Source organism: Acanthamoeba castellanii, assembly GCF_000313135.1.
Source record: "Acanthamoeba castellanii str. Neff unplaced genomic scaffold scf7180000084745, whole genome shotgun sequence".
Taxonomy (NCBI): domain Eukaryota; phylum Discosea; order Longamoebia; family Acanthamoebidae; genus Acanthamoeba; species Acanthamoeba castellanii.
The window spans coordinates 209,572-223,098 of record NW_004457592.1 but is presented as its reverse complement, the minus strand read 5'-3'; the positions used below and the strand labels follow the sequence as shown (position 1 = coordinate 223,098).

Here is a 13,527-nt window from a genome sequence, read left to right as displayed (position 1 = left end):
CGCCGCCAAGGACGTGGCCTTGGTGGTGGTGGGCGTGGTGGGGGCAGCTGCCTGCTGCTGCTGCTGCTGCTGCTGCTGCTGCTGCTTGGCGCTGGCCTCCCGGAGAGCCTTGAGCAGAGGGTCGGACTGCTCGAGCTTCTGTTCGGCCACGCGCTGCTCGTAGCTCGGGTCGTAGCTCGGGTCCTCATCCGCCCCGGCGGCGGCGGCGTCGCGGAGGCTGGCGGACATCATGGGGGCTCCTGCAGCAGCAGCAGCTGCTCCTGCTCCTGCTTCGCGCTCCTCCGCTGCCTTCTCCTCCTCGTCGTCGCGGTAGTATTCGGCCTTCACGCCCCCGACGACCTCCTCCTCCCCTTCCTTTGCATCAGCCGCCGCCGCCACCGCCGCCACCGCCGCCAGCGACGGTGAATCGCTCCCGCCAGCAGCAGCAGCAGCAGCAGGAGGAGGAGGAGTGCGCTGCTCCCCATCGAGGGCGGCAGTGCTGACCCGCCTGAGAGTGCTTCGTGTGTGGCCCTCCATTCTCGGCCCAAGACTGTCGCTCACCCCACCATCTGCACCACCACCCGCGCGGCCGACCCCAAGGTCCACTTCGTCGACCAGGCGTGCACCTGCGCGCAGGTGGATCTGCGTGTGCACGTTATTTGATTGAAACAGGCAGGGAAATAAATATATAAATAAATAGCCCGGATGTGCTGGAGTTGAGATTGGGGGGGGGACCTCAGGGGACGGAGCGGCTGGTGCCGAAGCTGAAAAGGCCCGGCCAGCATGCAACCCCACCACCAGTAGTAGCAGCAGGGGGAGCAGCAAGCCGCCGGCTGGTTGCAGCTGAGAGGCGGCCCCTCGCTGACGCATGCTGTTTTTTGTAACAATAATAAAAATAAAAAACAATAAAAAAACAACCGTCAGCTTTTACCGTGGCTTCTTTTTTTTTTTTTTGTCGGCCAAGTTACTCTCCTGATGGTTCGTGTCAAGGCTGCTGGTGCTGCTGGTGGTAGGGGCTCGCCTGGAGGCACTTGAGGTGGAGGAGGGCCTGGCCGAGGGGGTGGTGCGGGTCGGCGAAGAAGGCGAAGACCTGGTCCCCGATGCGCTTCCCACACGCCTGGCACCGCGTCTCCCGCTCCACGAGCAGCCCGCCGGCCCTCTTCTTGAGCAGCTGCGCCGATGCCTGCAGGTGGTGGTACTTGAGCAGATTCGTCGCCACCTGCCCCTCCCGCAGCTCCCCCACGTTGCCCTCCACCGCCTACACAACACACGACACACACACACACACACACACACACACACACGACACACACGACACGCGTGGAGAACACGTGTATAAGTTGAAGGACAGAGCAAGAGGAGCGCATTGTTGAGTTGGTCCGGGCTGGAGAGACGTCAAGAGGGGGTGGTGTGGTCGGGTACCCGCGCGAGATAGTCGCTGAGGCTGGCCAGCGGGATTTCCTTGGGCAGGAGCGGCAGTACCTGCAGGACGACACACGACACGACACGACACGACACGACACCAGCCACGTCGTCGTCGTCGTCGTCAGCGTTGCGCCAAGCCAAGCCCACGCAGGCGGCAGGCGAAGGGGGGCGGGGGTGGTCGGCATACGCGCGAGGGGTGCAGGAGGGTCGGGTAGGTGTTGAGCAGGCGGAGGGCGGGGGCGGGAAGAGACGGAGAGGCGGCGGAGGCGGAGGGAGAGTGGGTGAGGTAGATCTGCAGCAGGCGGATGAGGAGGTGGGCGCCCTCCTCCTCGCCACCGCCGCCACCCGGGGCTTCGTCCTCCTGGCCACCGCTGTGGGAGAGCGCAGCAAGATGGTGCGGGGCGGCGTAGCGGGCGCGCCGGGCCTGCTCTGCGCAGTAGGCCTCGGCTTGATCGTAGTCGCCCAGCGTGTTCACCAACAGATCCAGCGCCTGCGTGTGCATCCCGCCCTGTGTGTTGTGTGGTGGGGTGGTGTGGGGTGGTGTGCCCCACACGGCACGAGGAGGCCAAGCAGAGCGTTAGCACTCGTAGGCGCGGTTGCCTCATCATCATCCATCATCCATCATCCATCATCATCCATCATCATCCATCATCCATCAAGGCAATCAAGTCTGAGGATGATGAACTGTTCACCAATTACGGAGCGCGCCCGCAAACTGTAGGGAGGTCGGGGAAGGAGAGGGCCAGACGGGCACCTTGGCGTATACGACGAGGAGCTCGGCGTGGAGGGGAGTGTCTCGCAGGAAGCTGACCAGGGCCGGCACGCTGTAGGCGTCGGAGGAGTCGAGAAAAGCCAGTAGCTTGCTCCTCACCTACACACACGCCACACGCCACACACGACACGCACGCACACACCAACCAGCAGCAATCACCTAACAGTGCCAATAACGCGAGGAAGCTGGTGTGCACGCTGTGTATGTGTCGTGTGTCTCGTGTCTCGTATCACGTGTCTCGTGTGTGTGTGTGTGTGTGTGTGTGTGTGTGTGCGTGTGTGCGTGTGCCGTGTCTCGTGTGTCTCGTGTGTGTGGCGTGCGAGGCGCCGCACCTTGCCAAGCAGTCCTGGTTCGTGGCCGGGTTTGAAGCCTGCTGGAGAATAGAGGTGTGCGTGCGTCAAAAAAAATAGCATGATTTATGAGGAGAGAGAAGAGGAATATGATTTAAAAAAACAGCACCGTAGGTTGGAGGAGCGAGGGACGCACTCGGGGAAGGGGTGGCGGGGACCAGTTCACGAACGCTCTGCGCATAGAGAAGGGCGAGGCGGGTGTGGTGGCTTTCGGCCTGCGGTGGCCGGGCGTCGTCGACCGTTGGTGAGCCGCCACCCAAAAAAGGACGAGGGAAGGGAAAGCGAACACAAGTTAGGGGGGGAATGCAGCGCCAAGAGTAGGCCGCGAGGAGGTGCGTGCGTACCTCCGACTTAAGGTCGTGGACGAGGAACTCGAGGTAGGTCTGCACGCCTTGGCTACCGAATGGGCCGAGGAACTCCAGGACTTGCTCCGGGTCCAGCTCCTGCGCCCGCTTTCCGCCCACAAATACCTTTTTTTTTTTTTGGTGGTTTACCGCGGAAAGGTTAGCTTGCGTGCACATGCGTGGATGGATGGGTGGGTGCGGTGGAGATGCCCTCCCGCCCAATGGCAAGGGGTGCTGGGTCATACCCGAACGGCGCGGTCGGGGCTGCTTCGGAAGAGCCGCTCGGCGTAGGTGAACACCAGGCGGGTGTCGCTCAGCTGTGCCAGCAAGTTGACGCTCTCCTCGACTCCATCGCTGTCTCTGCCACCGCCCCCATCCAGCGCTGCCTCTTCACTCCCCAGCCTGTTTTGGATCGGATCGGTTGGTAGCAACGCAAATATCTCTCCCCCGTCCTACGGCTTGGGGGGGGGGCATAAAACCAGCGTCTACCTTTTCCACGTGTCTAGTGCCTTGGCGTAGCTTTGCGCGTGCCGGTAGATGTGGCCCAGCGCCCTCCATCGCTGCGCAGTCACACACGCACATGCACACGACACACGACACACGACACACACACACGGCACACACACACACACACACACACACACACACACACACACACACACACACACACACACACACACACACCAGTCAGTCACCCTCGTGGGCCGGTGGGTGGTCACATGTATAGCAGGGAAAGGTGCAGTAGTTGGGGTGTGGTGGAGAGCAAGGGTTGCCTTCTGTTCGGTGAGATGTTGGACGAGTTCGTTGGTGTTGTAGGTGGCCCCACCAGCCAGCAGCGGCTCCATGGCCTCCGGCTTGTAGATCGCCAGCAGCTACGGGTGGCAGAGAGAATGCGCGCACGTCCATTGGAGCTTTTGAGTATCACACACGACACACACGACACACACACACGACACACACACACACACACACACACACACACACACACACACACACACACACACACACACACACACACACGACACACACACACGACACACACACGACATCCATCGCACGGCACGACACACACAAGACACACGACACACACACGACTTCACATGCCTCTGGAGCACGGACATGAGGGAGGGCTACCTTGATGAGGGCCGTGTCCAGGGCAGCGGAGAACTCGAGTGCCTGCTTCCCTCGTCGCTTCGACTCCTGTGGCGGACGCGCGTGGTGCCATGAGAAGAGAGGCCCACACTCACCCACAACCGCGCGCGGTCGCGAGCAGGGAGCAGCACGTACGTCCACCCGCATCCATTCTCTCCGGCGCGCCTCCAGGTACCTGCAGCCAGCCACGCACCACGCACCAGCCACCAGGAAAGAGTGGATGGGGAGGAAGGGAGGCAAAGAAACGGATGGATGATGAGCCCTTCGCTCTGCCCCAAACCGCAGCAGCACAAAAACAAACACCGTGGCGGAGGGGCGGGGGGCAAGGGAATAGGGGTGGCGGTGGCCGGGAGGGGGGGGGGGAAATGTACTTCATGAGCTGCTCGTGGGCGTCGTGCAGGACATCGGCGCGGGCCTTTTCGTTGCTCTCGCCCGGCAGCTTGCTTTGCACTGGACGGGAGGAGGGGAGGGGATTGGGGGGGGGGGCAGAGAATGGGCGGCGAGTGAGCGGGAGGGCTCCACACCCCGCAAAACACCGCACACACCCGCAAGAGACGAGGGGCCAGAGGGGGCATGCGGCACCGATGAGGTGGGCGTTGAAGGCGTTGAGGGGCGTGTAGGTGGAGTGGACGGGCGCAATGGCGGGAAAGAAGGAGATGAGCTCCCGCGGGTCCATGTCCGACTTGTCGAATTGCGCGAAGGCCTGCCACCACCACCACCACCACCACCGGCCGCGCGACGCCCCGTCAGCGCCGAAGGCCGACGCGGTGGCGGCGGCGAGGATCGGATTGGGAGGAGAGGGGTACCTCCTTGAATTTGAGGTTGACAAAGTAGACCATGCCGGCCTCCTGCCGGAACGCCGAGAGCTTCTGCTCTCGCGCGCAAGCACGCAAGCCACCACCACCAGCCACCACCACCAGCCACCAAGAGAGTGAGAGAGGACATGTGCGCGCGCACGAGCGATGGCAATTCGGGGGAGCGGAACGAAATGGAGAGGATATTGGTATAAAGAAGACGTGCGGGAATGGAATGGAATTGGGGGGGGGTAGCGTTAACGTACCGCCGCCTTGCCCTCGCGGTCGTCCTTGAGAGATTCGGCGAGGAGGTCGGCGGCCTCCTGTACGCGCAGCTCCTGCAGCAGTTGTTTGACCTATGCCCCGCGCACGCGCGGCACACGTCAGCATTGCGCCGTGCTCGGGCGAACGCGCGACACACAACCAACCACACAAGTGCCGCTACGCCAGACCCCAGGCCCGCTTGCCGGAGCCGATCAATGGAGAGCGGCGCGCTTGCGGCTCGTCGTGCGTACCTGCTCCTCGACGGGCGTCGGCACCAGGCAGTAAATGGTGCCACCCCCTGCCACGATCAGATGCCGCCCTGTGTCACCCACCATCACCGAACGAGGTCAACGCTCCATCCATACATCAGCCCACCAGCTGGGATTTGGGGGGAGGGGGGCTCCCCGGCACACTGGCCAGGCACCAATATGGGGGGGGGAGGAGGAGGGAGGGCGCTGGGAGGGAAGGAACGCTGCGTTACCGTTGTCCGAGACGAGGGTGAGCTTGCGGGTCACGTGCGAGGGCAAGGGTATGGTCTGGACGAGGCCCTGGTTGTACACGTTGTGGACCTCGATGGACGTGTTCTGCACCCCGACCACGAACGGGTAGCGGTAGCCCACGGCCAGCGGCGGCGTGTCCCACTCGATCTGCGTCGCCAGCGGAGTGCCGACTTGATTCACCAGGAACCCAAAATCTACCGCCGCCCCAGCCAACCACACGACACACACACACGACACACACACACACGACACACACATCACGACACACACGACGCCACAGGTGGATGAGCACTTAACAACAACGAGCACAGCAGCCCCTTGACTGTGGGGAGTGTGGGTGGAGGTGGAGGTGCGGCGCACTGTCGGCGGAGAGGAGGAGGAGGTCGCGGCAGGGCTTGATGATGGGGAGGGACCGCTCGAGGGGGATGGGGAGCGTCGTGACGGCCCCCGTGCGGGGATCGAGCAGCGAGTAGCTGTGCGCATGGCCCGCCACGATCCGCTCCTGCACGTCGATGCACGATGCACGCCCACCCGCACAAAAAACCGGTTACATTCGTGGTGTTCAGGCCAACGTCGAACCACCGCCCAGACCCACCATCAGTCACCACCCACCACCAGCCAACCCACGACAGTGCGTGCGTGCGTGCGTGCGTGCGTGCGTAGTTCGGCCAACAGGCGTACATCGCCACGGGCGGCGGCGACAGGCTTCCACCACTCTAGGGCGAGGATGAGGTCGGGTAAGTTGAACTCCTTGATGGCCTGGAAGGTGCCGGCGCTTTCGTGCTTGTACAGCAGCACCTTCTTCTTCAGCCCCACGCAAACACGCGGTTTTCTGCACACGCGCACGCACCCACGCACCCACGTGCATCGCCACGCCAGGAAAGGATGGTCACGCCATTGGCCCACGCGGTATGGATATGGCAGGCGGCCGTGTGCGGTGGTGTGTGTGCGGTGGTGCGTGTGCGTGTGGGGGGGGGGTTACGTGAGGTGGGGGTCGCGCTCGACGGCAAAGAGGCTGGCGCCCTTGAGGCCGGGCAACGTAGAGGCCCTCTCCAGCGTGTCGAGCTCGAGGACCTCGACCTGCCCATCTGCTCTCATCACCGCCAACCGCCTACCGTCAGCCAGCCACCACGCACGGGGAGTGCTGGGGAGGGTAGCCAGCATTGGGCTGCTGCTCCTGGTGGCGGCGGGTGGCGGCGGCGGCGGCGGATGGCAGTGGCTGGTGGTGGGGTGCAACACGAGCGTACCCTGGAGGGCGAGCACGTGGTGGAGGTGGGCGAGGACGGCGAGCTGCTCGACGGGCCGCTTCCCGCGGCGCAGCGGCACGCGGCGGTCCATGCGGGCGATGGGGGCCTCGTCGGACCCGTCGCGCGCCTGCGATACCACCACCCGGTAGACCACCACGGCGCCCTCGCCCGTGCCCACAAACACAAAGTCCTCTGCCCGCGCGCCACGCCACCACACACATCATACACACGTCAGCGGAAGCCCGCCCGCACCCCAGCCACCAACATCCAGCAGAAGCAGCAGCAACCAGCAGCGCACTCGGCCCCCACACGCGAAGCAGTACTTTGGGGGAGGCTTGCATTCACGTACCCCAGGAGTCTACGGCGGTGGGGCGATGCGGGAGGTGCGGCACGGCCAGGCGCAGCCCGAACGCCTGCACGCCACCTCTGCTGGCATCATGATGATGGCCATTGTGGGAAGTACCACCACCACCAGCAGCAGCAGTCGGCCCTACCTCTCCGCCCCACGCGTGCGGCTGCGGCAGCATAGAGTTTTTTGTGAGGGTCTACGTGGATGTGCAGCGGGCTAGTGAGGTGTGAATAAGAAAAAGAAACAAAGCAAAATTTCTCAAAGACAAAATGCCAAAAGAAAAAAAAAGAAATTGGGGTGGAGGCCTTCTCGTGTGGTGAGCAACGCAACGCACAGATATACATTGTACATTCAATCCTACAACATATACAAACAAACAGTTTTACAGTCCACATCGCGTAGTAATGTAGTAGTAGGTAGGTAGGTTGGGTGGTAGTGGTAGTGGTGGTTGTATGGGAGGGTCGATAGTCGCCCTTCGTCGCTCTCGCCCCTCCGCCGTCTCGTCCCGGGCGCTCGAGAACCGGGAGGGAGAGAGAGGGAGAGAGGGGAAAGGCGAAGAAGAGGGGAGAAGTAGAGGAGGAGATGGAGGGAGGAGGAGGAGGAGGAGGAGGAATAAAATGATAATGGGACAATAAGGAGGGCGAGAGGGAAGAGAGTAGATGGAGGGGGGAGGGGTGATGGACGGATGGATCACTGCTCGTTGCGCGACTTGGGCGGGGGCGAGCCCATCTTCTCCAGGCGGTTGATGATGTGCTTCCCGTAGGTGTACTTCTTCAGCGCGGGCACGTGCGGCCTGCACCGATGATGATTGCAATCATCATGTGCGAGAGGAGGGATTGGGGTGGGGGTGGGGGTGGGGGTGAGGGTGTCGTCAGAAGAAGATGACCAAAAAGCAGGAAGGGGGCAATCATCGATATGGTACCTGATCTTGGTGATGAGCTGATCCCGCTGGTTCTCGTTGACGACGTCGAGCAGCTTCTGGATGACGTAGTTGGCGTACTGGTCCTTCATCATGATCTGCAGAGGGGTCGCCCCGTCGTTCCGCAGTTGCAAAATTTCTTCAATCACCATCTGGCGATCACTCTCGTCGCCGTACTGGCGGCGGCGGCGGCGCAATAATAAGGGGAGAGGCGGGGGAAAGGGGTCAGCCACCTCCTCATGTTCGAAACGCGGAGAAAACGCGCCGCCACGCGCACGGTTGGGGGGGGGGGCGTACGGGTCCGAAGGCGCATTGGATGCACTTCTCGACCACGTTGGAGGCGAACTTGTGTTGGGAGAGCTGGAGGAGCTGGCCGCGGAGCTTGTGGAGGATGGGGGCCTTGTCCTGCGGCTTGCCGTGCTCGAGCACGTGCTGGATGACGTAGTTGCCGTACTGGTCCTGCACCAGCGAGATCGTGCACCGCAGCAGCTCGTCCAGGATGGGCGTCGTCTGCTCCTCCGTGCAGTACTCCAGGATGCGCTGGATCACCCGACACCCGTACGGGTGCGTCGCCAGATGGTACACCTGCTCCAGAAGCCACCAGCCACCACCAGCCACCACCACCACGACCATTAGCAAGGTGGGCTCTCGTAGAGTTTGAGCCTTGCTTGGCTGGTGGTGGTATGCGGTGGGAGGGGGTAGGGGGGGGAAGTGCGTGCCTGGCCGTAGAAGGTCTCGACGATGAACTGGATGAGGGGCGAGGGGACCTTCTCGATGCACTTCTGGATGACGTGGTTGCCGTTCTGGTCCTTGACGCACTTCATGATGTTGCCCTCGAGCTCCTTGACGACCTTCTCCTGCTGCTCCACGGAGATGACCTCGAGCGCCTTCTGTATCACGCGGCACCCGTACATCTGCATCGAGAGCGCGAGCACGTTGCCGATCAGCTCGTCCCCGAGGATCTTGATCTGCTCCGGGGTGCCGTGCTCGAAGAACTTCTGGATCACGTAGTTCCCGAACACGTCCGTCATCAACCGCAGCGCCGACGGGAGGATCTCCTTGAACACCATCTGCTTCTCCGCGGGCGAGGCCTCCTCCAGCTGCTGCTGGATGAAACGCGAGCCGTGCTGGTCTCCGCTGAACTCCACGATGTGCCCGATGATGTCCTGCCACCACCGACATTTATAAACATAAACGCACACACGCAACATGCAACAACACGCAATATATATATATATATATATATATATATATAAAAAGGTAAGGTCGTAAGAAGACGACGCAACATCATCCAGCCCTCCCCGTGCAGCACATCGTCGTTGGACTGGGAGGTACCAGGGGAGGAGGGCGGGGGGGTGTACCTGGAGGGTGAACTTGCGGTTCTTGTTGTTGCGGAATTCCTCGAGGAGGGACGAGCGACCCACGGCGGAGGGGGCCGCCTCCTCCACGCCAGCGCGAGCGGTGCCCTTGTTGGCGGCAGCGGGTCCGCCGCCGCTCTTGTGTCCCGCGAAGCCCGCGGGAGCCCCTGCGCCGCGACCTCGGAAGGCGGCAGCGCCCTGGCCGCTGGCCTGCGCATCGGTCACGCTCACCCCAACTCCGTGCGACACCGACGGGTGCACCAGCATCCGCTCCTCCGACAGCGAACGCCCACCGGCCTGCGTGCCCCCACAACCGACGGGTGAGTGGGTAGATGGGTGGGTGAGTGGGTGGAGGTAGAGGAAGGGTGTCGTGTGGTGTCGTGTCGTGTCTACCTGGCCCATGAAGCCCATGCCCATGGCCGCGGCGTTCTTGGAGGGACCAGCCCCGGCAGGCGCGCGCGCCATGGCGGCGGGGGACACGACGGGGGCGCCGGCCGGGTTGTTGAGGGCAGCGAGGTGGTGCGGGTGGGCGCCGGCATGGTGGGGCAGGTGCGCCGCCGACCGTTCGTCGGCGTCCCAGAGGAGGGAGGCCGGGTAGGCCGAGGCGTACTCGGGCGGCAGGCCCACGCCGGACATGCGGGCGCCGCCCAGCCCGGCGCCAAAGGATCCGCCCTGAGCCCCGGTCTTGAGCGGGCCGCGGGCGCCGTGCATCTGCGAGACGGCGGCGCTGTCGACGCCGTTGCCGTAGGCCAGGGAGGCCATAGCGTAGGCCGTCGGGTTGAGGGGCACCTGCCCGTACTGCCCGGCTGCCTGGGAGGCCGCCGCAGCTGCGGCAGCGGCCGCATACATCTGCGCGGCTGACGCCAACCCCGCGGCGGCGGCGGCATTGTTGCCGGCGCCCTGCTGGAACGCAGCGTAGGGGCCGCCTGCTCCGCCGCCGTAGGCAGAAGCAGAGGCGGCGGGGTTGCCCTTGCGGCCCTGCTGGCCGTGGGGCGCCACGCGCGACATGCCCGCTGCCGCCGCGACGTTGAGGTTGACGCCTCCGAACTCGTCAGGGTAGGCATACCCGGCCGCCACCGCACGCTTCTCCCTCTCCAGCCGTTCAGACGAGGCGTAACGCGCCGCCGCACCGTTCTGCCGTGTGTCGTTGGTCGTGTCATGTGTCGCGGTAAGGGGAGTGGAACGAGCTCGTGAGTGGTTGCAGGCGAGTAGCGGAGCGTGGCGAGGTGGTGTACCTGCGCCGAATCGTTGAGCGAGAGGCCGTGCATGCGGGAGTGGAGCTGCTGATCGATGGGCTCCGGGTAATACATGGGGCTGGGCTGGCCCTGTGCTGCGGCGGCAGCGGCGGCTTGCGCGGCCGCAACCTGCTGTTGACGGACGCGCTGTTGCTGCTGGTGGTGCTGCTGCTGCTGCTGCTGCTGCTGGAATTGGTCGAGCGCCAGCTCACGCGCCTGCGCCTGGACCTGTGCGTGGGCCTGGGCCTGCGCATGCGCGTGCGCCTGAGCATGCGCGTGGGCCGCGGCAGCAGCGGCGGCCTCTGCCTTAGTCGGGCGGCTCACAGGCTTCTGGTAAACCGGTGAGGGCGTGCGCGGAAAGTCCTGCTGGATCATCTCCACTGCGTGTGGAGAGAGGGGGAGGCGGAGGCGCGCGTGAGCATTCCACGCGTGCTTTGCGCGAGGCAGCCAGCTTTGGAGAGCGAAGCGAAGAGAGAAGAGACGAAAAGAGGGGGGGAGGATAGAGGATAGAGAGGAGGGGGGGGGTTAGGGCCTACCAAGAGAGGGCTTCGCGGAGACGGGGGAGCGGGCGCGCTGGGGCGGCCCAATGGGTCCGGAGGGGGACTTGGGGCGGTAGGACTCGGCGGCCAGGGGCCAGGGATTGTCCTCGCTGGCGCCCACGCCGCCCCAGTCGGGTTGCGCTCCGCCAGGCGGAACGGCCACGCCGTGCTGCTGCTGCTGATGATGATGCTGTCCTCCGCCGAAGCTGGAAAGGACGGCAGCGGCGCGCGGATTGCGGGCGGCCTGGGGCTGCGCAAGGGGCGCCACGATCCCCGCTCTCCCGTGCGGTATGTATGCGCCTCCTTCCATCAACTGTGTGGTGCGGCACCACCGGACAACGAGCGAGAGTGGAGTGGAGTGGAGTGGAGGGCGTTAGATCGGATGGACCCGTGTGGTGGCGGTGCGCGGTGTTTGTGGGTTCCGCGGCCTCTGGAGGGTCCCCTCGCCTGGCACAGAGACGCTAGCGTGAGAGCAGAAGGCGCCTACCTTGGAGAGGTCCTCTTCGGTGGGCTCCAGGGGGAAACCGCCGTCGGCGCCGTGCAGGTTGCCGTTGGAGTCGTCGTCGTCGTAGTGGCCGTAGCCGGACCAGGGCAGCACCAGGGGAGGCGGCAGGCGCGGGTCGAGGCGTCGCTGGGAGTAGTAGTACGCGTAGTAGCCCGGACTCAGGCGCGGGTCGTCGGGGCTGATGTTGTCGAGCTCCGCCGGAGTGGCCATAAACTGGTGGCTTTGAAAGACCGCCGCTGCACACCCCCAATCCCCTTCTCATGAGAATTGTGCATGCACCGCCCCAAGACGGAAAAATGGATTTTGGCGATGATCTCGCGCTACAAAATCGCTACGCCAATTTGAAAAGGGATTGGACTACTATAATAGAGTGAGATCCCACAGGGGTGGAGTAGGAGGTCGCACCTGAATTGCCATCGGGCAGGATGGGGGGAGCGGAGCTGGATCTCATGCTGGCCAGCTCAGCTTTTGCCTCTGGGGACAACAGAGTAAGTGGCAGCCCTTTGATGCAGGCCAATCCTCAGGAAAGCGGAGATGCGCGCAAGGGCAGTACCGGCCAAAGGATCGTGGTCCTCGGCGTCATCGATGAACTCGCTCAGGAAGTTGGGAATGAGGTGGTTCTCTTTCATCCTTTCCTTCCTCCGGTTTCGCCACCAGACCCTCAGGCGCCAAGTGCGTCTATTTCACGTCGAACGAGCACGCATGGGGCCCGAGCAGGAACACCGTGCAGCGGAACGCGGAACCCGGGGGTGAGCAAATTAGTGAAATAAATCGAATAAATGGCGCGGCCATCCCTGATCACCCGTCAGATCCGAAAATGAAAAGAATCTAAAGACGAGGAAGAGGAACCAGCAGCGACGGTGGGTGCGGGGGTGTAGGGTGAGACGTACGAGGAGGGGGGCGATAGAAGAAGGGGGGTGTGCCGCTGGGAGAGCCCGTAACGTGCGACCCTGTCTGTCCAGACACTGAGCCGACAAGAGAAGGAAAGAAACTGGAGCAGCGAGGGCACAACAAAACCCGGCCCCTTGTCTTCTCCTGCCGTGCGCGACGCGGAGTAGCTGGGCCGCCAGCGCTACCGCCACCTTACGAATTAAAAGGTCAAGCATGCGAGGAATTCACAGGCCACACACACGCCACCGCGAGGTGCAACAACAACCACACGCGGCTGAAACGAAAACGACCACTTTGTGCAGCACAACAACAACAACAAAAGCAGTACACCCCCGCATGGACGTGGACGACGAGGAGGTGGCGGGAGCAGCAGCAGCAGGAGGACGGGCCGACGCCAGCAGCAGCGGCGCTGGCAGCTCGACACCTCGGCCCCCTAGTGCAGGGGCGCGAAGGTGGTGGTGGGCCGCGACACAGGTGGGAGGAGGCCTCCTCCCGCCAGCCGGCAGCAGCTGGCGACGTTGGGCGCGCTGGTTGCTCGCCTCGTGCTGGACCCTCTGGCGATGGGCGCTGGCCGCCGCCGGCCACCTGCAGCAGCGCACGCGGGCCTGGGCGCACGACCTGCTCGCCACCGGCAGCACCAGCACTAGCGGCGGCGGCGGCGGGGAGGGCGGTGGTCCGGTGGGCACGCTGCAGGCCACGCTCGAGTGGTGGTGGGTGGTGCCCGGTCGGCGGCGGGCGGCCCTGCTGGCGCTGGCCACGGTGAGCTTGACGGCCCAGGCCCTGCTCCTGTCCCACGTGGCTTCGCAGGGCGCGACCGGCCACGAGCCCGCACACTCGCACCACCCGCACGCCGTGCTCCTCCCCTCCTGGCAGCAGCAGCACCAGAAGAGCTCCTCCTCTGCAC

The 13,527-nt window shown here is 63.9% G+C and overlaps 3 protein-coding genes and 1 pseudogene across 3 annotated transcripts in view; 1 reads left to right on the top strand and 3 right to left on the bottom strand.

Annotated features, from left to right (window-relative positions):
• ACA1_182550 (glycosyltransferase, group 1 domain containing protein) overlaps positions 1–228 on the bottom strand; it is a gene marked incomplete at both ends in the record, with an annotated part of 5,638 nt that extends 5,410 nt beyond the window's left edge. Inside the window, one exon of the mRNA XM_004345836.1 lies at positions 151–228. Coding sequence (XP_004345886.1) covers positions 151–228 — 78 coding nt within the window. The remainder of the gene's footprint in view (positions 1–150) is intronic.
• Positions 229–964: 736 nt separating this feature from the next.
• On the bottom strand, positions 965–7,278 carry ACA1_182540 (CNH domain containing protein; the record flags this gene model as incomplete). The annotated part of the gene is given in 24 exon segments (XM_004345835.1): positions 965–1,237; positions 1,402–1,461; positions 1,592–1,894; positions 2,159–2,275; positions 2,509–2,546; positions 2,663–2,741; positions 2,871–2,969; positions 3,116–3,272; positions 3,360–3,430; positions 3,566–3,742; positions 4,005–4,070; positions 4,158–4,197; positions 4,394–4,472; positions 4,605–4,725; positions 4,829–4,891; positions 5,083–5,172; positions 5,332–5,399; positions 5,562–5,774; positions 5,941–6,082; positions 6,262–6,412; positions 6,563–6,668; positions 6,828–7,019; positions 7,177–7,240; positions 7,252–7,278. 24 exon segments carry the CDS (start codon positions 7,276–7,278, stop codon positions 965–967), a joined length of 2,796 nt encoding a protein of 931 aa, XP_004345885.1.
• Positions 7,279–7,866: 588 nt separating this feature from the next.
• On the bottom strand, positions 7,867–12,361 carry ACA1_182530 (Pumiliofamily RNA binding repeat domain containing protein; the record flags this gene model as incomplete). The annotated part of the gene is made up of 11 exons (XM_004345834.1): positions 7,867–7,969; positions 8,099–8,271; positions 8,393–8,680; positions 8,836–9,261; positions 9,457–9,750; positions 9,847–10,587; positions 10,689–11,068; positions 11,225–11,540; positions 11,715–11,968; positions 12,138–12,206; positions 12,286–12,361. The coding sequence occupies 11 exons, from the start codon at positions 12,359–12,361 to the stop codon at positions 7,867–7,869; spliced, it is 3,120 nt and encodes a 1,039-aa protein (XP_004345884.1).
• A 598-nt stretch (positions 12,362–12,959) lies between these two features.
• ACA1_182420 overlaps positions 12,960–13,527 on the top strand; it is a 2,380-nt pseudogene continuing 1,812 nt past the window's right edge.